At 36.9% G+C, this 27,390-nt stretch overlaps 1 protein-coding gene and 1 pseudogene across 3 annotated transcripts in view; one reads left to right on the top strand and one right to left on the bottom strand.

The window, feature by feature from the left end:
* The window catches only part of RNF13 (ring finger protein 13), a 160,649-nt gene extending 133,259 nt beyond the window's left edge, over nt 1-27,390 (top strand). For all 3 annotated transcript variants that reach the window (XM_008008740.3, XM_038002735.2, XM_038002736.2), the window contains 2 exons: nt 25,345-25,425; nt 26,004-27,390. In XM_008008740.3, coding sequence (XP_008006931.1) covers nt 25,345-25,425; nt 26,004-26,368 — 446 coding nt within the window. In that variant the 3' untranslated portion in view covers nt 26,369-27,390. The remainder of the gene's footprint in view (nt 1-25,344; nt 25,426-26,003) is intronic.
* On the bottom strand, nt 7,497-8,519 carry LOC103241487 (nucleophosmin pseudogene; annotated as a pseudogene).

Below are 27,390 nucleotides of genomic sequence, written 5' to 3'. Positions count from 1 at the left end.
TTGGGAATAATTCAAAGCTTCTCATCTAGCTATTTGAAATATATAACTTTATTGTTAACTATAGTTGCCTCACCATACTATCAAAAACTAGAACTTATTCCTTCTAACTGTTTCTGTACCCAGTAGCCAACCTCTCTTCACTACCCACTTCCACCCTTCCCAACATCTGCTAACCACTAGTTTGCTCTCTACCTCCATCAGATCAGTTTTCTTAGTTCCCACATACGAGTGAGAACATGGGATATTTGTCTTTCTGGGCTTGGCTTCTGTCACTTGGCATCATGTCCTCTAGTTCCATCCATGTTGCTGCAAATAACAGGGTTTTATTTTTTTATGGCTGAATAGTATTCCATTGTGTGTATATACCACATTTTCTTTATCCATTCATCCATTGATAGATACTTAGGTTGATTCCATATCTTGGCTATTGTGAATAGTGCTGCAGTAAACATGGAAGTACAAGTATCTCTTCAATATACTAATTTTCCTTTCTTTTGGACACATATCCAGCAATGGGATTGCTGGGTCATATGGTAGTTTCATTTTTACTTTTTTGAGGAACCTCAATACTGTTTTCCCTAGTAGCCATACTAATTTATATTCCCACCAGCAGTGCACGGGTGGTCCCCTTTCTCCCACCACATCACATGTTCCTCTTGCATCGTACAATACAGTCATCTCTTCCCAATAGTATCCAAAGTCGTAACTCATTCTGGCATCAACTCAAAAATCCAAAGTCTAAAGTCTCATCTGAAACTCAAGACACATTTCCTTCCACCTATTAGCCCGTAAAATCAAAAACAGATTCTTAACTTCCAAGATACAATGGTGGTGCAGGTATTAGGTAAACATTCCCATTCCAAAAGGGAGGAATTGGCCAAAAGAAAGGGAAATAGGCCCCACACAGGTCTGAAACCTAGCAGGGCAGACATTAAACTTTAAAGCTCCAACATAATCTTTGACTCTGTGTCCCACATCCAAGGACACTGGTGCAAGGGGTGGGCTCCCACGGCCTTGGGAAGCTCCATCCCTGTGGCTCTCCATCCCTGTTGGAGTCTGGTGTCTATGCCTTTTCAATGCTGAAGGTGCAAGCTTCTGGTGGCTCTACCCTTCTTGGGTCTGGACGGTAGCAGCCCAGTTTCCATAACTTCACTAGACTGTCCTGGTAGGGAGTCTGTGTTGGGGATCCAACCTCACATTTCCCCTCAATACTGCACTAGCAGAGTTTCTGTCTGGGGGCTACGTCCTGTGACAGACTTCTGCCTGGGACCCAGGCTTTCTAATACATCCTCTGAAATCTAGGTTGGAACCTGGCAAGCATTCTTTTCTTTTGAATACTGCACACCTACAGCCTTAATACCACATGGAAGCCACCAAGGATTACAGCTTGTGCTCTCCAGAGCAGTGCCCCAAACTGTACCAGGGTCCCTTTGGAGCTGAGGCTGGAGCTGGAGCAGCCAGGATGCAGGGAGCAGCCTCTTAAGATGGTGCAGGGCAGTGGCTCCCCAGGCCTGACCCACTAAACCATTTTTTCCTCCTAGGCCTCTGGGCTTGTGATGGGAGGGGCTGACTTTTGAGGCTTTTTTTTTTTTTTTTTTTTTTAATTGTCTTAGATATTAGCACTTGGCTCTCTTTTAGTAATGCTAATCAAAAGTGGTTGGTTAACAGCCCACTTGTATTCTTTTTAATGCTGCACACCTACAGCCTTAATACCACATGGAAGCCACCAAGGATTACAGCTTGCACTCTCCAGAGTAGCTATTATAAATGAGATTACTTTCTTGATTTATTTTTCAGATTGTTTGCCGTTGGCATATACAAATGATACTGATTTTTGTATGTCGATTTTGTATCCTGCAACTGTACTGAATTTGCTTATTAGTTCTAACGTTTCTTTTCTTTTTTCTTTGTTCTTTTTTTTTTTTTGAGATGGAGTCTAGCTTTGTCGCCCAGGCTGGAGTGCAGTGGTAAGATCTCGGCTCACTGCAACCTCCGCCTCCCAGGTTCAAGCAATTCTCCTGCCTCAGCCTCCCAAGTAGCTGGGACTACAGGTACCCACCACCATGCCCAGCTAATTTTTGTATTTTTAGTAGAGATGGGGTTTCACCATGTTGGCCAGTCTGGTTTCGAACTCCTGACCTCAAGTGATCCACCTGCCCCAGCCTCCCAAAGTGTTAGGATTACAGGTGTGAGCCACCATGCCCAGCCTCTAACAGTTTCTTGATAGAGTTTTCTTTGGTTTTTAAAATATACAATCATGTCATCTGTGAACAAGGTTAATTTGACTTCTTCCTTTCCAGTTTGGTAGTTTTCAGCAGTGAAGCCATCCAGTCCTGGGCTTTTTCTTTGATGGGAGACTTTTAATTACTGTTTCAGTTTAATTACTTGCTGTTGGTCTGTTCAGACTTTCTTTTTCTTTATGGTTCAGTCTCAATAGGTGCTACATGTCTATGAATTTGTCCATTTTTTCTAGGTTATCTAATTTGTTGGCATATAATTATTCATAAAATCTCTAATGATCATTATATTTCTAGTATATTGATTGTAATGTTTTTGTTTCATTTATACTTTGAGTGTTTTCTCTTTTTCGTTAGTCTAGCGAAGTATGTTGACTTTATCTTTTCAAAAAACAATTTTTTCTTTCAGTTATCTTTTGTATTTTTTCAGTCTGAATTTTATTTCTGCTCTGATCTGTATTATTTCTTTCTACTAATTTTAGATTTTGTTTATTCTTGTTTTTCTATTTCCTTGAGGTGGATGGTTCAGTTGTTTATATGAAGGTTTTCTCCTTTTTTGATGGAGGCGCTTATTGCTATGAACTTCCTACTTAGTATTGCTTTTGCTTGTCCCATAGATTTTGATGTGCTGTGTTTCCATTTTCATTAGCTCAAAAAAATTTTTATATTTCCTTTTTAATTTATTTATTGACCCATTTTTTTTTTTTATTCAGGAGCATGTTTAATTTTCACATATTTATAGTTTTCAAAGTTCCCCCCCCTTTTTTTTTCTGAGACAGTGTGTCACTCTTTTGCCCAAAGCTGGAGTGCAGTTGCACAATCTCAGCTCAGTGCAGTATCAACCTCCCAAGTAGCTAGGAGGTCAGGCATGTACTACCACACCCAGCTAATTTTTTTGTAGAGATGAGGTTTTACCTTGTTGCCCAAGGCTGGTATCGAACTCCTGGACTCAAGTGATCTGCCTGCCTCAGCCTCCCAGATTGCTGGGATTATAGGCATGAACCACCACACTTGGTCCAAAGTTCCTCTTTAAAAAAGAATAAAAATCTAATTTTATTCTGCTGTGGTCAGAAAAGATACTTGTTATGATTTTGACTTTTTTGAGTTTGCTGAGACTTGTTTTTTCTCCTAATGTGATCTGTCCTGGGGAATGTTCCATGTGCTGATGAGAAGAATGTATATTTCACAGAGTTGGATGAAGTGTTCTGTAAATGTCAGTTATCATTATATAGTGATGCTTTTTGTCTTTTTTTTATAGTGTTTGATGTTTATCTGATATAAATATAGCTATTATTGCTCTTTTTTGTTTTCCAATTGCATGGAATATCTTTTTCTACCCCTTTACTTTCAGTCTATGTGTCTTTATAGGTAAAGTGAGTTTCTTATCGGCAGCAGATCATTGGGTTCTGTTTTTCTATTCATTTAATCACTCTTTGTCTTTTAATTTGAACATTTAGTTCATTTACATTGTTATTATTGGTAGGTGAGAACTTAAAAACTCCTGTCATTTTGTTGTTTGTTTTCTGGTTGTTTTGTAACTCTTCTTTTACTTTCTTTGTTTTTTTTTGTTTTTGTTTTTGTTTTTTTGAGACAGAGTCTTGCTCTGTCGCCCAGGCTGGAGTGCAGTGGCCGGATCTCAGCTGACTGCAAGCTCCGCCTCCTGGGTTTACGCCATTCTCCTGCCTCAGTCTCTCAAGTAGCTGGGACTACAGGCACCCGCCACCATGCCTGGCTAGTTTTTTGTGTTTTTTAGTAGAGACGGGGTTTCACTGTGTTAGCCAGGATGGTCTCGATCTCCTGACCTCGTGATCCGCCCGTCTCGGCCTCCCAAAGTGCTGGGATTACAAGTGTGAGCCACCGCGCCCGACCCTTCTTTTACTTTCTTTTCTTTCTTTCTCTTTCATCTTTCTTTATGATTGTGCAAATTTCTCTGGTAGTATGTTTTAATTCCTTGCTGTTTATTTTTAGTGTTTCCTATTATAGGTGTTTTGCTTTGTGGTTACTATGAGGCTTATAAAAAACATCTTATAAGTTATTTTGAATATATGAGAACTCAATGTTGATCACAAAGAAAAAGACAAAAAACTTTACATTGTAGTTTCATCCCCCGACACACATTTTGACCTCTTGTTGACACAATTTACATCTTTTTATATTGCCTGACTTTTAACAGATAGTCGTAGTTTTTATTTTGGTAGATTTAGTCTTCATACTAGAGATACCACAGTTACAATATTAGAGTATTCTAAATTTGTACACTTTTACCAATGACTTTTATATTTTCTTGTTGCATGTTAGTGTCCTTTTGTTCCAGACTGAAGGACTACCTGTGACATTTTTTATAAGACGAATTCCTTCAGCTTTTGTTTGTTTTCAAAAGTCATTATCTCTCATTTATGGTTGAAGGATAGCTTTGCTGGGGACACTATTCTCAGTTGGCAGTTTTTTTTTTTTTTCCTTCAGGTTTTTGTTATGTCATCCCACTCGCTTCAGGCATGTATGGTTTCTACTGGATGTCCATTAACAGATGAATTAGAGCTCTTCATATGTTATGCTTCTTTTTTTCCTGCTTTTATGCTCCTCTTTTTGTTGTTGACTTTTGAGAATTTGATTATTGTATGCCTTGGGATGGTCTTATTGGGGTTTAATCTGTTTGGTAATCTTTGGCCTTCCTGTGCCTGGATATTTATCTTTCTATAGATCTGGAAAGTTTTCTGTTATTATTTCTTTAAATAAGCTCTCTACCCCTTGCTCTTTCTGAACTCTGTCTTGAAGGACAATGACTCTTAAATTTGCTCTTTTTGGGCTATTTTCTAGATATTACATGTGTTCTTCCTTTTTATTCTCCTATGTCTCCTCTCTTTATATATTTTCAAATTGTTTTTGAGCTCACCAATTCTTTCTTCTGCTTGATTAGTTCTGTTAAAACCCTCTCATGCATTTTCAGTTCAGCCAATGTATTTCACAGTTCCAAGATTTCTATTTTTTTTAATTTTTTAAATCTCTTTGTTAAATTTTTCTGGTAAGTTTCTAAAGTGTTTTACTCTGCTATCTTGGAGTTCCCCAGGTTTTTCCAAAATTGCTATTTTGAATTCTTGATCAGAGAACTTACACATCTTCATCTCAGGTTGGTAGGGTGTCACTGGCTCCTTGGTTTGTAAATTTGGGAAAGTCATGCTTCCCTATTTGATGTTGTTTCTTACAGATGTACATTTATGTCTTCACATTGATTTGTTATTTATTCTAGTTTTTGCTGTTTGCCTTTGCTTGGTCTTTCAGGTATGGTTTGTTGCATTCTCTTAGACTTAGATCACTGCCTTCTTTTCAGCACTAGATGGCACCGTAAGCCCAGGTTTGCTTGGCTTTCACAAAAGTTCAGAGCACTGACCTTCTAGGGTTAGGGGATGTTCCAAAGGGGATTCCCTGGCTGGGGTTGGTGGGGAAGGGAATTAGCTAGGAGTTTGTGCCCAGAGGACCCGTGGAATGTGCTTCCTACTGCTGCTGATCCACTGTCCCTCTGATTTGGCGTCATCTTTGGCTGAGATAAAGAACAGCCCCAAGTTTCCTTTGCTGGAGTTGCTAGCCCTACTTCCATGTTTGTCCATAGCTGTCTTCAGATTTTCTCCCAACAGGCACTAGTAATGCTTCCTGTGGGTTGAGGCAGGAACAGCTTTCCTGCATAGTAACTTTAGACAGTGAGGAAATTGGCTCTCTACCTCAGTCTCAGTTTCTCCAGGATAGGTACCATAAGTCTTGGGAGACTTTTTTACTCAGTGCCTAATAACTTAAGGGAGGGGCATCATGAATAGAGAAGTCCGTTCTCTCTTCTGCTCATAATTTTTCTTTTCTTTGCGCCACCAAGGATTGTCACAGCCGCAGTTTTGAGTTCTGGAATATTAGTGGTGATAATGTTGTCACTGTATAGTTGTTTTTCATTTTCTGTACGGAAAAAATCAACTCAGATTGCTTCTACTCTGCCATTTTGGTAACACCACTGCATTTTACAAATTTTGATATGTTGTATTTTTATTTTTACTTAGCTGAAAATATTTTAAAATTTCTCTTGAGATTTCTTCTTTGACCTACTTGTTATTCAGAAGTGTGTTTTTTAATCTCCACATGTTTTGGAATTTTCCAGCTATCTGTATTTATATATTTCTAGTTTAACTCCATTGTGGTCTGCATGGTAATACTGTAAGATTCTTAGTTTTTTAAAAAATTTGTTAAAGTATACTTTATGCCCCAGAATGTGGTCTCTCAGTGGATGAATGTTCCATGTAAGCTGGAAAGGAATGTATATTCTACTTCTTGTTGGATGATGAAGTAGTGTGTACGTCAGTTAAATCCAGTTGACTGGTGCTGTTGAGTTCAGCTGTGACCTTACTTCTTTTCTGCCTGCTGGATCTATTTCAGATAGAGGGGTGTTGATGTCTCTATAATAGCAGATTCATCTGTTTCTTCTTGCAGTTCTATCAGTTTTTGCCTTATATATTTTGGCAGTCTGTTAGGTGCATACACATTAAATATTGTTTTATATATATATATATAATTTTTAAAAATTTTTATTTATTTTGAGACAGTCTCACTCTGTTGTCCATTCTGGAGTGCAGTGGTGCGATCTCAGGTCCCTGCAGCCTCTGCCTTCTAGGTTCAAACAATTCTCCTCCTTCAGCCTCCCGAGTAGCTGGGACTATAGGCAAGGACCATCATGCCCGGCTAATTTTTGTATCTTTTAGTAGAGACGGGGTTTCACTATATTGGGCCAGGCTGGTCTCGAACTCCTGACCTCAAGTGATCCACCAGCCCCAAAAGTGCTGGGATTACAGGCATGAGCCACCGTGCCTGGCCATATTGTTTTTTTGTTTTTTTTGGTTTTTTTTTTTGAGAATTGATCCCTTTGTTATGTAATGCCTCTCTCTTTGTGATGATTTTTCTTGCACTGATGTCTGCTCTGTCTGAAAATATGCTTACTCCCACATTTTTTGGATTTGTGTTAGCGTGATATTTTTGTCAATCTCTTTACTTTTAATCTATGTGTCTTAATTTTTTTTACTTTATTAACATACTGAGTTTTATTTCACTGTATATTTTTGCCTCCCCACCACTTCCATGTCTGACCACCACTACTACTATGTCCTGTCATAACATTCCGTACATACTAAAAACCAAGCAAAGGGTGGAGTTCCATCTTTAAAAACTAAAGAGGCATTTTGGACAACACATTTTGGCAACAGAGCCTGGACAACATTTATCAAACACAGTAGGGAAAGTTCTCACTCTGCATTATAAAAAGGACAGCCAGATATCAACTGTTACAGAAGTGAAATAAGATGGAACATTTTTAACAAATTGTTTAAACTATTTTCCTAAAGAGACTTCCTCCACTGCCAGATTTTGAATAGCTTCCTGGTCAGTCACCCGGAAGCATTCTTCACAAAATTGATGAACTGCTTGCATTTTAATGTCTTCTACAGAACTAGGTCCTTTTCGTGTTTTAGGAGTTTTTTCCTGTTTTTTGAAAGATTCTTGTCCTTTTGATCTTGGTGTTGATGGTTTTCAGTCTTTTCCATTCTAATTTGTCTTTTGTGCATTTTTGACTGGAGTATCTCGTATAGATTTCCTCACTGGTACTTTTTCTTCAGTTTCCTCATCATCAAAATCATCATCCTCGTCATTTTCATCATCATCATCTTCATCAGCAGCAAGTTGTACTTTTTTCTGTGGAATCTTTCTACCACCTCCTGGGGCAGATCGCTTTCCAGATAAACTTACGAGTTTCACATCCTCCTCCTCTTCATCTTCTAACTCTGCATCTTCCTCCACAGCTACTAAGTGCTGTCCACTAATATGCACTGGCCCTGAAGCACACTTCAACCGTAAGATCACTGGTGGTGTTATTTCAAGGCCCCCAAAGGAAACCATTGGCTTTACAGACATTTTCAAAGTTGCCAGTGTTACTTTAATTGGACTGCCTTCATAATTCATTGCCTCTGCTTCAACAATATGCAATTTATCCTTTGCACCAGTTCCTGAACTGTTCTTAAAGATAACTGGTGCTCATTTTCATCATTATCCACCTTAAAGTGATAATCTTTGTTGGCCTTTTGTTCACAACTGAAAAGATAGTTCTGGGGCCTCGGGGGGCTCATGTTCATGTCCATCAAATCTTCCATGGGGTGGTGGCATGCACTTAGGTGGGAGAGGTGAACAGAGATAAACAACTACTGCGCCAGAGAACAGCCGCGCAGGACGGGAATCACGCCAGGGTATGTGTCTTCATATTTAAAGTGGGTTTCTTTTCAACAAAATCTAGCTGGTCTTATTTTTGGATCTGATCCACTCTGACAATCTGTCTTTTAATTAGCATATTTAGGACATAGATATTTAAAGTGATTATGAATATAGTTGAGTTAATATCTATTATATTTGTCATTGTTCTGTATTTGTTGCCCGTTTCTGTTTTTCTGTTTCAATCTTTTTTCACCATTTGTGGTTTTAATTAAGCATTTCATATGATTCCACTTTCCTTTCTTAGCATATTAATGTTATTTATGTGTGTGTTTTCTTTTTTAGTGGTTGCCCTAGAGTTTGCATTATACATTTACAACTAATCCAATTTGACTCTCAAATAACACTATACTTCTTTGTGGGTAGTGTAAGTTCCTGATAATAACAAAATATTCCTAATTTCTACCCTCCCTTATATCATTGCTGTTATTCATTTCACTTATATATGTTATACATTAATAGCATAATTGAGTATATTATTACTGTTATTATTTTGAACGAACTGCTATTTGTTTGTTCACAAGTAAAATCAAGTAAGAATAAGAAAAGTAGGAGTTTTTATTTTACTTTTACTTATTTCTTCTCCAGGACTTTTCCTTTCTTTATGTAGATCTAAGATTTTGACCTATATCATTCTTCTTCTCTTTAAAGAACTTATTTTAACATATCTCGCAAGTCAGTTCTGTGGGCAAAAATTACCTCAAATTGTGTTTATGAAAGTTTTTATTTTTTCTTCACCTTTTTTTTGCTTGCATTTTTTATTGTAAAAAACACATAATAAATTTACAATCTTAGCCATTTTTAAGTGTACAGTTCAATAGTGTTAAGTATATTTACATTATCGTGCAACCGATCTCTAGAATTTTTTCATCGTGTAACACTTAAGACTTTGTACCCACTAAACACTAATTAAATTCCCTCTCTTCTCTCCAGCCCTTGCTAACCACATTTTTGCTGTTTATTTTCTACAATTTGACTACTTTAGATACTTCATATGAGTGGATTCATACAGTATTTGTTCTTTTGCAACTGGCATATTTTGCTTAGCATAATGCCCTAATGGTTCACCTGTGTTGTGGCACGTGACACAATATTCTTTTTTTAAAAAAAATATTTCATAATACTCCATTTTATGTATATACCATTTTTCTTTTTCCATTCATTGTCAATAGACATTTGGATTGTTTCCATTCTACCCCTTGTCTATTATAAATAATGCTTTTGTGAACATGGGTGAAAATTTATCTTTAAGATCCTGCTTTGAATTCTTTTTGGATATATATCCAGAAGTGGGATTGCTGAATCATATTCTAATGTATTTTGAATTTTAGAAGTATCTCCTTACTGCTTGCTCTCTGTACTACCTGCACCATTTTACATTCCCATCACCAGTGCACAAGGGTTCTCCACATGCTCAACACTTACATTCTGCTCTTTTGATAGTGGCCATTCTAGTGAGTATGAGTTGATGTCTCATTGTTTTGATTTGCATTTCCCTGATGATTAGTGATGATGAGCATCTTTTCAAGTATTTATTGGCTATTCGTATATCTTCTTTGGAGAATTTTCTATTCAAGTCATTTTCTCATTTTTAAATTTTTGTTTTATATTTTTACTGTTGAGTTGTTGAAGTTCCCTATATAGTCTGGATATTAACCCCAAATCAGATACATGAGTTGCAGTTATTTTTGCCCAGTCCGTAAGTTGCCCTTTCACTCTGTCGATCATGTCTGTTTATGCACAAAAGTTTCTTGTAGTCCCATTTGTCTATTTTTTTCTTTTGTTGCCTGTGCTTATGGTGTCACTTCCAAGACATAATTCTCAAATCCAATATCCTGAAGTTTTTCCCCTATATTTTTTTCTAGGAGTTTCATAGTTTTAGGCCTTATATTTAGGTCTTTAATCCCTTTTGAGTTAATTTTATGTAAGGTGTAGGTTAAGGTCCAACTTATTTATTTATCTATTTATTTAGGCATGTGGATATCCCAGTTTTCCCAGTACCATTTGTTAAGGAGACTGTCCTTTATTCACTGTGTCATCTTGGCATCCTTGTCAGAAGTCATTTGGCCATATATACAAGGGTTTATTCCTAGGCCGTAAATTCTGTTCCATTGGTGTATATATCTAGTACCATACCATCTTAATTACAGTTGCTGTGTAGGATGTTTTGAAATCAGGGAGTATGAGTTTTCTAATTTTGTTCTTTTTCAAGATTGTTTTGGCTATTTATAGTCCCTTGAGAATTTTAGGATGCTTTTTTTCTGTTTCTGCAAAAAATGTCATCAGTATTTTGATAAGGATTACACTGAATCTGTAGATCACTGTGGGTAGCATGGATAGTTTGACAATGTTAAGTCTTTCGATCTATGAGCCTGGAATATCTTTCCGTTTATTTCCATCTTCTTTGATTTTCTTGTGGCAGTGTTCAGTTTGTAGTGTGGAAACCTTTTACCTTCTTAGTTGAGCTTATTTGTAAGTAGTATATCCTTTTTGTTGCGATAGTAAATGGAATTGTTGTCTTAATTTCCTTTTTTTTTTTTTTTTTAACAGCTCCTTTGGTTGAGGGATAATTTCCTTTGTGAATTGATTGTTAGTGTATAGAAATGCAATTTTTGAATTTTGCTTTTGCATCCTGTAACTTTGCTGAATTTACTGATTTTAACAGTTTTTATGGAACATGTCATCTGTGAAGGGAATTAATTTTACTAATTTTCCAATCTGTATGTTTTCTATTTCATTTTCTTGTCTAATTGCTCTGGATAGACCTCCTAGTACTGTGTTGAATAGTAGTGGTGAGTGTGGGCATCCTTGCCTTATTCCTGCTCTTAGAGGGAAAGTTTCAGTCTTCTTTTGTTGACTATGATGTTAAATGTAGCCATCTCATATATGACTTTTATTATGCTGGGGTAGTTTTTTTCTATTCCTAGTTTATTGAGTGTTTGTATCATGAGATTGTTGAATTTTGTCTGCATCAATTCAAATGATCATCTGGTTTTGTCCTTCATCTTGTTAATGTGGTGTATTAAATAGGATTATTTTCATATGTTAAACCTTCCTTTCATTCCACGAATAAGTCCCACTGGTCATGGTGTATAATCCTTCTAATATACTGTTGAATTCAGCTTACTAGTATTTTGTTGAGGATTTTCACATCAGTATATTTAAGGGATATTTGCCTGCAGTTTTCTTTTCTTGTGTCTCTCATTTTGGTGTTAAGGTAATTCTGACCTCATAGAATGAGTTTGGAAGTGTTGCAGTTCTTTCAGAGAGTTTCTGTTTTGATTCCTTCGAAGAGTTTGAGAAGGATTAATGTTAGTTCTTATTTAAATATTTGATAGACTTCTCCAATGAATCTATTTGGTCCTGGCCTTTTTTGTTGGGAAGTTTTTAATTACTGTTTCAATTCTTTACTAGTTATAGGTATGTTCACATAGATTTCTTATTTCTTCATGATTTAGTATTGGTTGGCTTCATGTTTCTAGGAATTTACCCATTTCTTCTAGATTATCTGGTTTCATTGTAATTTAATAGTAGCCTCATACTTCTTTTTATTTCTATAACATCAGTTGAATGTCTTCTCTTTTGTTTGTAATTTTAGCTATTTCAATCTCCTCTCCATTTGAGTTATTGCAGCTAAGGATTTGCTAATTTTGTTCATCTTCTCAGAATACCGACTATTGGTTTTGTTGTATTTTTTCTATATTTTTTCCTATTTGTTTCATTTATCTCTGCTCTAAGCTAGTTGTGAATTAGCTTATTTTTCTTTATTCCTTTAAGTGTAAGGTTAAGTTGTTGATTTGAGGTCTTTCTTCCTTTTTAATAAAACGTTCCTCTTAATACTGTTTCTGTTCCATTCCATCAGTTTTGGTATGCTGTGTTTTCATTTTCATTTATCTCCAGATATTTTCTAAATTCCCTTGTGATTTCCTATTTGACCCATTGGTTTTTTAAAACTGCATTGTTTAATTCCCATACATTTGTGAATTTGCCTGTTTTTTTGTTCTTGTTTTTTGGTTTTTTGGTTTTTTTGGCTATTGATTTGTAGTTTCATTGTGCTGAGGATGGAGAATTTATTTGTATGACTTCAATCTTCTTACATTTAAGGCTTTTTTTGTGGTCTAACATGTAGTCTCTCTTGGAGAATATTACACGTGCACTTGAGAAGATGTGTATCCCCTGTGGTTGGGTGGAGTGTTCTGTTTATGTTTGTTAGTTCCAATTGGTCTAAAGAGTTATTCAAGTCATCTGTGTCTTCTGTTTGATCTTCTGTCTGGTTGTTCTATTCTTACTGAAAGTGGGGTAATTGAAGTCGCTTGTTAGTATTGTGTTGCTGCTCATTTCTTCCTTAATTTTTTTTTTTTTTTTTTTTTTTTTTTAAGGTGGAGTTTCCCTCTTTTGCCCAAGCTAGAGTGAAGTGGTGCAATCTTGGCTCACTGAAACCTCCTTCCCCTGGATTTAAACGATTCTTCTGCCTTAGTCTCCTGAGTAGCTGGGATTATAGGCATCTGCCACTACACCTAACTTTTTATATTTTTAATAGAGATGGGGTTTCACTGTGTTGGCCAGACTGGTCTCCTGACCTCCGGTGATCCACCCGCCTCAGCCTCCCAAAGTGCTGGAATTACAGGCGTGAGCCACCGCACCTGGCCATCTTCCTTCAGTTCTGTCAGTGTTGCTTCATATATTTGACTGCTTTGATGTTAGATGTGTATATATTTATTGTTATATCTTTTTGGTGAATTTACCATTGTATCATTATATAATGTCCCGCTTTTTCTCTTATGATAGTTTGTTTTCCTTAAAGTCTATTCTGTTTGATATATGTATGGCCGCTCCTGCTCTCCAGTTTCTCATTTGCATAGAATATCTTTTCCACCTTTTCACTTTTAGCCCATGTGTATTTTTTGTTTATTTGTTTGAGAAGGAGTCTCGCTCTGTCGCCCTGGCAGGAGCACAGTGGCGTGGTCTCGGCTCAACTGCAACCTCCACCTCCTCAGTTCAAGCAGTTCTCCTGCCTCAGCCTCCCGAGCAGCTGGGATTACAGGTGCATGCCACCGTGTCCAGCAAATTTTTTGTATTTTTAGTAGAGACAGGGTTTCACTATGCTGGCCAGGCTGGTCTTGAACTCCTAACCTCATGACCCGCCAGCCTTGGCCTCCCAAAGTGCTGGGATTACAGGTGTGAGCCACCGTGCCTGGCTCCCATGTGTTTTTAGATATAAAGTGATTTTCTTGTAGGCACCTTATCATTGGATCTCATATTTTTTAGCCATTCAATGTCTTGGTATGTTTGATCTTTTTACATTTAAAAAAACTACTGACAGGAAAGGACTTAGTATTACTTTAGTGTATTTAATCCTTTTATGTTTAAAGCAATTACTGATAGGAAAGGACTTAGTATTACTTTTGTTCATTGTTTTTTGTCTGTCTTACAGCTTTGTCTTTCCTCTCACCGTGTTTTTTGTTGATTTTTTCTAGTGACGTTTTGATTCCCTATTTCCCTTTGTATATATTCTACAGATATTTTCCTCATGGTTACCCTTGTAATTCCATAAAACATCTTAAAAGTTCTAACAATCTATTTTAAACTGACATTTTAAATATTTAAATATTTCAAACTGATAAATTAACTTCAATCACGTATAAAAACCATGCTCCTTTACCTGTCTGCCTCCTGTTTTGTTATTGATGACTCAAATTGCATGTTTTTACATTGCTTATTTAATATAGATTATTACTTTTTATGCTTTTAGAAAAATTCTGGGCCAGATGCAATGGCTCATGGCTGTAATCACAGCACTTTGGGAGGCCAAGGTGGGTGGATCACTTGAGTTCAGGAGTTTGAGACCAGCCTGAGCAACATGGCAAAACCCCATCTCTACAAAAAACACAAAAATTAGCCAGGCATGGTGGTGAGTGCCTGTGGTCCCAGCTACTTGGGGGACTGAGGCAAGAGGATGACTTGAGCCTGGGAGGCGAAGGTTGCTGAGAGTTGAGATCATGCCACTGCACTCCAGCCTGGGTGACAGAGCCAGACCTTGTCTAGAAAAAAAAAAAAATTCTATACCAGATTTATAAGTGATTTACTCACCTACATTACAATACAGGATTCTGTATTTTTCTGTATATTTACCTGGGACTTACGTTTTTATTAATATATGGTTTTATGTTCCTGTTTATCAGCTTTTCACTTGTAGGTGCTTTTTTAGAATTTCCTATAGAATAAGTCTAATGGTGATAAACTCCCTCAATTTTTATCTGAGAAAGTCTTAATTTCTGTTTTTGTTTGTTTCGAAAGGGCACTTTTGCTAAACATAACATTCTTGATTGGCACCGCTTTTCTTTTGAATACATCATCCGACTTCCTAGCCTGCAGGATTTCTGCTAAGTCTGCTGAGAATCTAGTGTGAGCTCCTTTATATGTACTGAGTTGCTTTTTTTTGTTTGTTTGCTGCTTTCAAGATCTCTGTCACTAGACAGTTTAATTATGATACGACAATATGTCTCAGTGTAGATCCCTTAGATCCCTTTAAATTTATTGTGGTTGGATTTATCTGAGATTCTTGAATTCATATATCCATATTTCCAACCATTATTTCTTCAAATAGGTCCTCTACCCTTTTCTTTTTCTCCTTCTGAGGTTCCCATAATGCATGTTTTCTTCTATTTGATGCTATCCCAGAAGTTCCTCAGATTCTCTTCATTTTCCTTCATTCTTTTTTTTTTTTTTTTTTTTTTTGCTCCTCTTCTTTTTCTTCTTCTTCTTTTTTTGGGATTCATCCTGCTTGATGTTCTCTGAACTTCCTGGATCTGTGGTGGGATCTGAAACCAATTTCAGGAAATCCCCAGTCATTGTTACTTTATTTATTGCTTCTGTTCTTTTCTCTTTTAATTTTTTTGATGTTTCCATTATGCATATGCTGCATTTTCTGTAGTTATTCCACATTCTTGAATATTATTCCATTTTTTCCGTCTTTTTTCTCTTTGCTTTTCAGTTTTGTAAGTTTCTACTGACATGTCCTTAAGCTCAGATACTTTCCTCAAGATGTGTCCAGTATACTAATGAGCTAATCAAATGCATTCTTCATTTTTGTGTTTTTGATCTCTAGCACTTCTTTTTAATTCTTTCTCAGAATTTCCATCTCTTTGCCTACATTATCCAGCCATTGTTGCATGTTGCCTAATTTTTCCACTAGCACCCTTAGGATATTAACGGTCATTGTTTTAAATTCCTGATCTGATAATTCCAATATTCCTGCCATATGTGAGTCTGTTTGTGATGCCTGCTCTGTCTCTTCAAGCTGTGTTTTTGCCTTTTAGTATGCTTTGTAATTTTTTGTTGAAAGCTGGACATGATGTACTGGTTGAAAAGAAGCGCAATAAATAGGCCATTAGTCATGTAGTAGTGAGGCACAGGGGAAGGGGAAGCATTCTATAATTTTATGATTATATCTGAACCTTTTTTTACAATTAGGACAGAATGAAGCTGTCACTCTGGTACCCAGGCTAGAATGCAGTGGCATAATCTTGACTCACTGCAGCCTCCACCTCCTGAGTTCAAGCCATCCTCCTGCCTCAGCCTCCCAAATAGCTGGGACTACTGGCATATACCACCATGCCCAGCTAATTTTTCTTTTCTTTTTTTTTGGGGGTGGGGGGTAGAAATGGGGTCTCTGTTGCCCAGACTGGTCTTGAACATCTGGAATCAAGCACTCCTCCCACCCCAGCCTCCCAAAGTGCTGGGATTACAGATGTGAGCCACTACACTTGGCCTGTCTCAGTCTTTAAGTGAGCCTGTGGCCCTAGGGTCTGAACTTCACAAGTGCCCCTCACTTCTTTTCCCAGATGGCTGGAGGGAGGTATCTTCTGTTCCACGTAGGTTAGAGCTGACTGGAGTTGGTTATTTTTGCCCTTTCCCCAGGTCAGTTAGATTCAAAACCATAGCAGATTATGATCTGGTAAAATAGTCTTCCTTGGGGGAAGGCCTTGTTTAGAACATAATGCTTCTCCCAACCACCCCTAATACCTGAGGGGATTTTTCCTGGTAGAGTTCCAGGAGGTAAAACTCGCAAAAGCATTGGGTCCCCTGGAAGTTTTTTAACTCTCAGACTTGTCCACACTGAGTCTCTGGCAATTTGTTTATTACCGTTCAGGCTTTGCTACCAGTACTGGTTCTTGTAGTGGTTTTCTACTCAGGGTTTCTGCTAAGTTGTGACTATATATCTGCTGTCTGTCAGAAAAGGGAATGCTTCTCAGCTCTTCTAAAGGAATACTTTTCAGAAGGCCCACAAAGCAGTGAACTGAGGATGCAAGTTGGGTAAGGAATTACTACCATGGCTATGGTTCCTAAGAAATGAGTGCATTCATGAGTTATTTGAAAAGGAACTGTTTTATTACCTCATGTCCAGAGATAAAGATCCTAAGGTCTGTACTGTAATAGCTTTGACTGAAGGAGACTGACAGTTGGTATTATAGGTTGATTTGTATCATGGCACTCTTATCATTTGCCTGTAGCTGTAAATGCTTAGGAGAACCATGCTTTAGTCCACCCTTGCCTCTCTCCACTGAAGTCAGTGTTGTTTGTACCATATGGGTTATTTGGGAGTAAGTTGGTTTGGGATGGGCATTGCACCAAATTAAAATGTGATAATTCCACAGTTTAGGTCTTATAAGCATGTAACACATACTATTATGTAGTATGAAAGCAAACTGTGTACTTTGCATATATGAATTCAGTTAGTTTTCAGAGTAGCCTAATTAGGAAAGTACTGTCATGTCTGTTTTATGGATAAGGAATATGAGACTTAGAAAGGTCAAGTAAATTGCCTGAGGATACGCAAGCAGCTAAAGGTAAGTGGCAGGGCTGCAATTCAACCTCCTGACTCCAAACACTAGTAAATACTACCCTACTCTTTTCAGTCACTACCATTTCATGGCTTTCATTCTTCCCATTCTCCTTCTCTTGTCATTCCCTCCACCCCACCCCTACTTTTCCTTCTCCTCTTTAACTCACTATGTCAAAGAGAAAAGGAAATACCATTTTTGAGACAAACTGATTTGCTGAAAGTTCAAGTCTACTATCAGTATATAGTACTCATTTCATCATATTCTACATTAACAAGGTAAAATATCCATTTATATTTCTGCTTTTGTAAACTGGCATGCCCTTTATTCACATTTCAGTTAGGATCATACTATTTTATTATTGATTCGTATGCATACTTAGAAGGAAATTTTACATATGACTTCCTGTAGTCACCTATTACATGCTGAGGGCTGCAACAAATATTAGACTAATCTAATCAACAAGCAGAAGTCATCTAGAAGCAATTCAGCTTTATGCAAAAATAATGTAGGCCCAGTGCCCTAAGTGTAACTGAGACGGACAGATTTTTTATTTAATTTCCTTTATATGTAGGGAGAAAAAACAAATTTTAGATTAGAATGTACATAAATTTCAGTTTGTTGAAGTTGGCTCTGGAAGGGTGTTGTACACCCTCATTTCCTAGTGGCCTGAAAAAGAATAATAAAAGAAGAATAATGAACCTTCTGTACTTAGTATAAGGAAATGCCTTTTTTTTTTTTTGAGACGGAGTTTCACTCTCGTCACCCAGGCTGGAGTGCAGTGGTGCGATATTGGCTCATCACAACCTCTGCCTCCAGGGTTCAAGCGATTCTCATGCCTCAGCTTCCCGAGTAGCTGGGATTACAGGCGTGCGTTACCACGCCCAGCTGATTTTGTATTTTTAGTAGAGACAGAGTTTCTCCATGTCGATCAGGCTGTTCTCAAACTCCCGACCTCAGGTGATCCGCCTGCCTCGACCTCCCAAAGTGCTGGGATTACAGACATGAGCCACTGTGCCTGGCCTAGGAAATGCTTTTTAAGTACTTGAGGTCTGGCACAATATTTACCATTCCAATACTCCCATTAACTTTGGTTTTTCTCCTCAGGATGATAAATCTGTATTCAGAAAGGCTTTGGGTACAGTTGTAGTTTATCTGCATAGATAATATCAACCAAGTTAGAACCAATAAAGAGTAATATAGAATGACTATTTAAAATACTACAGGGAAAAGTTGGTTTTTTTTTTTTTTTAAAGCTAGAGTGCCCGAAGTGAAATTTGGCCAAAGCGGATATCAATTCCTAGACTTAGGTTTTAACTTAAATGGATTTATTTATGGCCTCTAAGACAATCATTTTATTCTTACTGCATTCATGAAATAATTCACTAACACATTTCCCCCAAAGAGTTGCTAATGCAATGCTCTTTCGCTCAGTGGAGTCATCTGATTGTTTTAGCATATGCATTATCATCTCACCATCAGAATATATAAGAAATGTTTGACCTTTAATTGAAGTTGCAGAATATAGCTGCTTATTGTGTAGCATTCTAGAAATGTTTATAAAAATATGAAACCATGGGAGATGGGAATAAAAAGTGGTCTTCATCCCTGCTTTGTGTTAAATATCTGAAGAAAAAAATGTTCTGGCTTATGAATTGGAAATATTTTCATCCCTAGTAAACACGTAGCTGCTTAAGTGTATTTCTTAACACTGTGAATCATAGGGGAATATTTAAATGTGACCAAAAATTCTACATACATAACCTAGGAGGCAATATAATAAAACATAACAGCTAAGACTGTGCAGAGGCTGCCCAATAGACCTGGGCTGGAATTCTGGATCCCCCATTTATTGGCTGTGTCACCTTGTGCAAGTTTCTTAACCTTGCCAAACACCCATTCATGTGTAAATGTAACTAATAGTACCTACTTCACAAGGTGTGTGGTTGGGAGGGATTTAAATCAGTTTATGAAAAATGCCTATGCTTGGCACACAGAACTCAACAAGTAGTAGCAATTATTATTACAAAAGCGAAACAACCTCTTAAATAAAAATATTAATGTCATCAAAATTCAGTCATTAAACATATTTTATGATTAAAAAGAAGACTGCCAAAATCATGAAGCAGTTGGAAAATAAAAACATTACACTTGAAATTTTTAGAATTTTTTGGTTATCATGAGATTTGACATCTTAAGTAAAAGGTCTATTTGTTATACCATATTCTGGTGTGCTCTAGTGGTTTTGACAGGTATACACATAGATGTTAGGAAAAAAAACCCTTTGGTTGTTGCAATTATCTCCTTATTGCATCTAATTGTACCGTGGAAGCCATGGAAGCCTTTAAGAGAACTTCTATAGGCTTAGAATGTAGTGAAAATTGTTCGGGGACTCTATAACATTTGTATTACCATAAAATCGCCACCCTTACCCTTACTCCTTCCCCACCCACCTGCAAAAAAACAAGAAAGAAAAAAAGAAACTATTCTAGTAATCAGCTGCTTCATTGTGCTAAAAAGTATTTCTGTTGTGGAAATATTTGGCAATGAACCAAAAAGAATTTGGCATTTGGAAATATCTTCCATTGGCATAGCTTGTAATACAGTTCACAGAAACTTTTAAAAACAACTTGAATATAATATCTGTAACTTTCATATTTACCATACTTTGGGGACAGGATCTTAAATCTTCCTGTCTTACTCATCTTCACTTTTGAAGTTCTTTCAGAAATGTTCATGCTGATTAATAGTTAAACGATTTAAGTATTAACTTACCCATTTCTAGCACATATAATAAATAGCCTTTTAGTTGTTTTCTTGCTTCTGAAGCAGCCAGCATCCTTACAAATTTTTTCTTTACTCATTGTTCTCAAAAATTGCTCTTCAAGCAAAATGTGGTTTCCTGTATTTCCTGTGTCATTCAATTAATGTATTTCTCCAAGTCTAACCATAAGAACTAGATACCACACACAGTTTCCTAACAGATGGAAAATCCTTATGTTTTCACTTAACATCCCTCTACTAAGCAGCTCTCTGGGAGCTGTCTCCCTTGTCCCATTAGTATGATAAAGCAGCCAGATCCCTGAAACATAAATGATAAAAGTGGATTTCATATCTGACATTTTAAGTTACCAGACATTTTTCCTTTATGGCTTAATCATTGAGATTTTTGAAGATAATATGTACAGGAGGGGAAAGATTTTTATTTCAGAGACTGGAAAAAAGAAACACAGCATTTTAGTAGATTGCATAAAAATGGAGCAATAGTTAATTTTTATAATTTTTTACTTTAGCTATTAAAGACTTGTTTTTTTATAACTACATTTTAACAGCTTTTAATCTAACCGTAATAATAAATACTAGTTCCTTTGCCCAGGGTTTGTAAATAATCAGAAAGAGTTCTCAGGCAAATTTGGCTTTTAAAATATTTCATCCTGTTGTATTTTGTTGATTTCTTGGGAACTGGTACAGGGAAAAGAAGAATAAAAAATAAGATTCATTTATTTCTTATTTGCTAGAAAAAAAGCTGCTATTCATATCAAACACACTCTTGGGACTACAGGGCAATTAAAAAGAAATCAATACTAAGAAAAAAAAGCTGCTATTGTTTTCTTCACTGGCAGAAGCAGCATGTAAGTGGCAACTCATGACTCTAATGATGCATCATCCCTAGGCAGATTATTTATAATACATATGTAAAGTCAGTGTCACTAGTGACATCTATATGTATTTAACCCTGAATCTTCAATCTCTTTTATCTTTTATTTGGAGGAAACCTATTCTTGGTTTACTTGATACCTAGACTAGTTTGGTATAGAATTGAACAATTCTACATCAATTTGTCTCCACTGTGACTATTTTAACTAGCTCAGTTTTAAGCCTTGTTTAGAAATGGTAATTCCTCTTTCTAAATCTAATTTTATGTCCAAATGTTTTTGGTACAGCCTGGCCAAATTCAGGTCCCCATCTAACTTACTTTCGTATTTATTCAAAGACTGAAAGGCGGCCACAAGGATGCAGCATGAATGAAGGGTGGACTAGTATGAGATGAGACCGGATGGCGGGGTAGGGGGATCAGATCATATATAGCTATATGAAGGCCATGATAAGGAGGTCAAATTTTATTCTCAGGGAAGCCATTTAAATTACAATGACATGATGTGATATTTCATTTTTAAAAGATCACTGTAGCTGCTGAAAACTACATGGGGCAGGAATAGATGGGAGACCAGAGAGGAGGCTCTTAGCATAATCTAGAAGATTAGACCAGAGTAATCAAGGCGATGGAGAGAAGGGGAAAGATTCAGAATATGTTTTGCAAATAAAAGGTTCCAGGATCTGGTGACAGATTTTACGAAGGCTCTAAGGAAAAGAAGCATCAAAGATATGCCTAGGCCTGATACTCAGTTCATGCCACTGCCTTGGCTGCCTAGGTCTTTGTGTGAGTCTTGTTATGAAGGGCCAGTGCTTTTCTGTATCTGATGAGCCAAAGTTTTGGGCTTGAAATGGGGAAAAATCATGGATGAACAAGTTTAGAGAGGAGACAATCTAAGTTCTGTCTGGCTACATGTTTCAACATTCCCAGACTGATGAGATTTACTTTAAAAGTACCTTCATGAAATTTTTCTGAAACTTTATTCTACAGCAGTGCCAAAAACATTCCAGACAAAAGTGGTCCTCTATTATTTCATGAAACAGACATGAATCTGATTTCTTCCACAACTTTTGACATCTTATCCAATAGTGAATTAGCAAAGTTTTGTTAGCCTGCAGGGGTTTCTATGAGGGTTTCTCACCTCAGCACCACTGACATTTAGATGGGATACTTTGGTTTAGGGGGCTGTTCAGTACATTATAGGATGTTTAGCACCATCCCTGGTCCACAAGATGCCAGCCGCAACCCTCAGTTAAGAAAGCCGAAAATGTCTCCAGATAACACCAAATGTCCTTGGGGAGCAAAATCATCCCCAGTTTAGAACCAAACTAAGCAACAGAATTTTCTAGCATGGTGCTAATAGTAACAAAACTAACACTTATTAAGCACTTGTTATAGCCCTTTTATCTTATACTACCAGAGCCAGTAGGTAATGTTTAAAATCTTATACATCATACAAATAGATAAATGCCTTTAATTTCTATTTTAAATGTAATTATAAATCCAGTCAACAACTGATGTTGAACCACAGCCTTTTGAGTATGAATCCACTGGCTGGATTTCCAAATTGCCATGGTACATGAAGCATTTTCTACCATTTTTAGTTTCAAGTATTTTAAAATGGGGTAAAACTGGATTCTGCTTTCATCCTTGCTTTTTACATTTGTCCAGTCTTTTAGTTTTCTTACCCATACCCAGTTTAACTGCTTTTTGGCTGGCGATGGGTTGAGGGGAACAACTAGCTTTTTTTTTTTAAGTGTTTCTAATACATTCAACCTAGCTTTCAAATAAAACCAGAAGTCTTTTACACTCAGTTTATTGACTGCTGAATATTTAACTAAATTACATAATTACCCTAAGTAAAACAAAACCGATTCAATGACCACTGCCACTAGCCTTTTGTAAGCATGCAGCTGATCATCTGGTGGGACAAAAGCATAAGGTTGGTTAGAGAATAGCCTCCTAGCGACAGTCTTCTACCATGTGATATAAGCAAGTATGCCTATCAGCTAGTTTCATTAGGCAAAAACTGGTTAAGAGTTATTGTATGTGTGAAACACCATGTAAATTACTCTACCTGCATTATCTCTTTTAATCTTCACAACAACCCTAATACATAATTATGTTAATATTTGTGTTTTGCCTTTGAGAAAACTGAAACATAAAGATAAGTGTTTTACAGAAGGTTATATAGCTAATAAATAAAAGGACCAGGATGGGAACCCCAGGCATTCTAGTAGGTGCTTTACCATGTCATCACAAGTCCAAGGCCATAAAGGTTAATTTTCTACAGAGCACTAAGCTCCAGTTTGGTCCATGATCACAAACTGTACCTTGGAATCTTGACCTGTCATCTTCAAAGTAAGTGCTATGGCAATAAAACATGGGATATTAATATAAATCTACTACTTGGAACAATTCAAAGGATAAGAAAGCTCAGTGACTCCAAAGCATCAAGCCCATACATTTAAAGATAACCCAGACAAATATACCTGTATTAGTTTCCTATTTCTTTGATAACAAATCATCACAAGCTTAGTGCCCTAAAACAACAAAAATATATTATCTATAGCTTATAAGTTTGACACAGGTCTCACGGGGCCAAAACCAAGGTGTCAGCAGGACTGTGTTCCTTTCTGGAGCATCCAGGGAAGAATCCATTTTCTTACCTTTTCTAGCTTCTGGAGGGCACTCACATTCCTTGACTTGTGACCCTTCTTCCCCCTATCTCCAAAGCCAGTAGCTGCATCTCCCTGACCATTCATCTGTAGCCACATCGCCCCGACTCTGAACTTTCCTGCCTCCTTCTTCCACTTTTCAAAACCCTTGTGATCACATTGAGCTCACATGGATATTAATACAGGCTGATCTCCCTACCTCAATAAAATGAGCCTTGGAGCCTTGGCACACCTTTGAGCCACAGTCAGTTCCTGTTCAGCTACATTAACTGTTTTGTTTTTAGTAGGTGTTTTCACAAGGTGATGTGACTCAGTTTGATTTGTATGAGAAATCAGTCACGACTGAATTGCATAACTGTCCCCAAAGTCCATGTAAATGGATCTATGTAATTATAAATAAAAATAATAATTACAGATATATCAGAGGTCCTTTAGTCTTGTAATAGTTGAGTCTAGTAAGTCTCACCAAATTCCACACACAAGGTTCTAACATATGTATACATGCATTTGTTACAGAATGTAATTTAAATACTATAGTAACCAAATTCAAGGTAATGGACAAAAATTGGTAATTTTCATTAAAGCTTTCTATTTTGGGCTCCTCCTGAATGTGCTGTTTTAAATGACTAGGACATTAAAGTGATTGTTTCAGAAGAACTATCAGCACCCTTTTTATGTGTCATGTTCATCCAGACTATCCATCCAGATAATGGCTTTACTTCTGATATGTCTTCCAAGGTTGTTACCCCTCCATGTGGGATAGGCAATGAATTTAACTGTCTTTTGTTCCCTAAAAGTTTTATAAGTTTTTATCCAACATATGCATGTAGTGGAAAAAAACTCACAAAAGTGCTTTCAAGCACTCAGAGTGGTGTCTAAGCCACTATTAACTGAAAAAGCTGCTGTATTTAAAGAACTGCTAGCTCCTTTAAAGACTTAGAAAACTACACTGAAACTCCAAAAAGAGCTATGAATTAATAAATTTCCATGATTATAAAACTGATAAATTCTACAGTAAGACAACTAAAATGGCAATATTAATAGTATACCCTTTATTGAATACCTATGTGTCTGGCCCTTTGCTCGTATCATCTCATTTCATTCTTGTAACCTGTAAGGTAAGTTAATCTTTTTACTGATAAAGAACTGGATGGCAAAGGCTAAGCAACTTGCCAAGCACCACAGAACGTGGTAAATGTTGGAGATTTGAAGCCCAGTGTGACTCATTTCGAATCTGTTTTTATTTGCTAATATAAACATTTGAGTATGTTCTCATGTTTCCATTTTTATTTAAGACTGAGTTTGAAAATTTTAGTAGTGAAATTTTTCTGGCATTAAATATTTCAAAACTAGCATTTGGTTAGGTAAAACACTGATGTAATTATGATTCTTATTAAAATATTTTGCAAAGATAATCAACGTAAACAAATTTGTCATCCATTTTAAACTATCTAGTTCAGGTAAAATGTGAATTACTTAAATTGAAACTTCAGGTCCTACAACTTGGATAAGCAGATCCTTGAGTCTGATGCAAAAGGCATCATTCAAAGATAAATACATTAAAAGGCAGTAACTGACTGAGGACTAACTTGAAAAGTTTGAAAGGCGAAAAAATAGTTCTCTACGTTATTTTCTGTTTTCAGGAGATGAGTATGATGTATGTGCCATTTGTTTGGATGAGTATGAAGACGGAGACAAACTGAGAATCCTTCCCTGTTCCCATGGTATGAGTAATTACATACTGATTTGAATTTACATATAGTAATTTGTATTTAGGTTCCATATTCCAGGGGAAGAGACGGAAAATAGTTACTGGCACACCGTAAGCCAGGCCCTGTACTAATTAGTGGTCTCATTCAAGGATGGAGGTGTATTTATAAAAATGTATAAACTTTCAGGCCAGGTACAGTGGCTCACGCCCGTAATCCCAGCACTTTGGGAGGCCGAGGCAGGCGGATCACAAGGTCAGGAGATCGAGACCATCCTGGCTATCAGTGAAACCCCGTCTCTACTAAAAATACAAAAAATTAGCTGGGCGTGGTGGCGGGCGCCTGTAGTCCCAGCTACTCAGGAGGCTGAGGCAGGAGAATGGCATGAACCTGGAAGGCGGAGCTTGCAGTGAACGGAGATCGCACCACTGCACTCCAGCCTGGGCGACAGAGCCAGACTCTGTCTCAAAAAAAAAATTTATAAGCTTTCTTCCCGTCCCTACATGATACATACAGAACATTGAATATGGCAAGAGATTAAATATAAAAGTATCAACCACAGCATACTAAAGATGTATATTTTGCTTCAACAGCTTATCACTGCAAGTGTGTAGACCCTTGGCTAACTAAAACCAAAAAAACCTGTCCAGTGTGCAAGCAAAAAGTTGTTCCTTCTCAAGGTGATTCAGACTCTGACACAGATAGTAGTCAAGAAGAAAATGAAGTGACAGAACATACCCCTTTACTTAGACCTTTAGCTTCTGTCAGTGCCCAGTCATTTGGGGCTTTGTCGGAATCCCGCTCACATCAGAACATGACAGAATCTTCAGACTATGAGGAAGATGACAATGAAGATACCGACAGTAGTGATGCAGAAAATGAAATTAATGAACATGATGTCGTGGTCCAGCTGCAGCCTAATGGTGAACGGGATTACAACATAGCAAATACTGTTTGACTTTCAGAAGATGGTTTATTTCCCTTTAAAATGTTTAGGTAATATACTGTAATTTGATTTTTTGCTCCCTTCAAAGATTTCTGTAGAAATAACTTATTTTTAGTATTCTACAGTTTAATCAAATTACTGAAACAGGACTTTAGATCTGGTATTTATCTGCAAGAGTGTACTTCATTCACTAATAATAGACTGGTGCTGTAACTCAAGCATCAATTCAGCTCTTCTTTTGGAATGAAAGTATAGCCAAAACATTAAAAAAAAAAATCCTCAGTATAGCTTGCAATTAAGACCTAGATCACAGTATTTAAATGTTTTGTGTTTTATACATGAGGTCAGTGCGACAGCCACCTAGCATGAACTAACCCAGCTTCCACCTCCATAAAGTTACCTAGAGTTGTTGAGTTGGAGTATGTTCTGGCATTTACCTGACCTGCCAATCATTAGGGAGAGGCAACAAGGTAACTCAGCCTTTCCTCCTCCTATCAGCACAAAGAAACTCAAAGCTATATTTTCCCTTTCTGTTCCAAAGCAGTCTTATCCTGACAGGAGCGGTCTATACTAGTGCAGATTTCAACACTTTTTTTTTTTAATGTTTTAATTACTATAGTGTTATGTAGAGATTTGATTCAGCAGCTAATGTTTCTGAACTTTACTTATTAATTTTCAGTGTCCTTAAGGGTTTTGTGGTGTTATCAAAGCAAAAAGAAAATGCTGCATAAAAATACCAAACTTCAGCAACTGTTAATACTCAGATCATATACCTCTTAATAAATAGCATCTTATGCTAATTAGCCCTGCTAAACTATGTACAGAGGAAATTGTTCAAGTATTGGATTTGAAAGTGACTTATGTTTAACAGAACTAATGATGTATTGAAACACTGTATTATGAAAAGCTAAATTATATACATCATTGTAACTATGTAGAAAATGTAGACTAATGTATAATCAAAATGCTAAGGATTTTTATATGGCCTTGTATGAGGGGAGTTTGAATGTTAATAAACATGTTTTCCACTTTAA

Source organism: Chlorocebus sabaeus, chromosome 15 (assembly GCF_047675955.1).
Source record: "Chlorocebus sabaeus isolate Y175 chromosome 15, mChlSab1.0.hap1, whole genome shotgun sequence".
NCBI lineage: Eukaryota > Metazoa > Chordata > Mammalia > Primates > Cercopithecidae > Chlorocebus > Chlorocebus sabaeus.
Note: the sequence above shows the minus strand (reverse complement) of the source record. Positions and strands in the feature narration are given on the sequence as shown.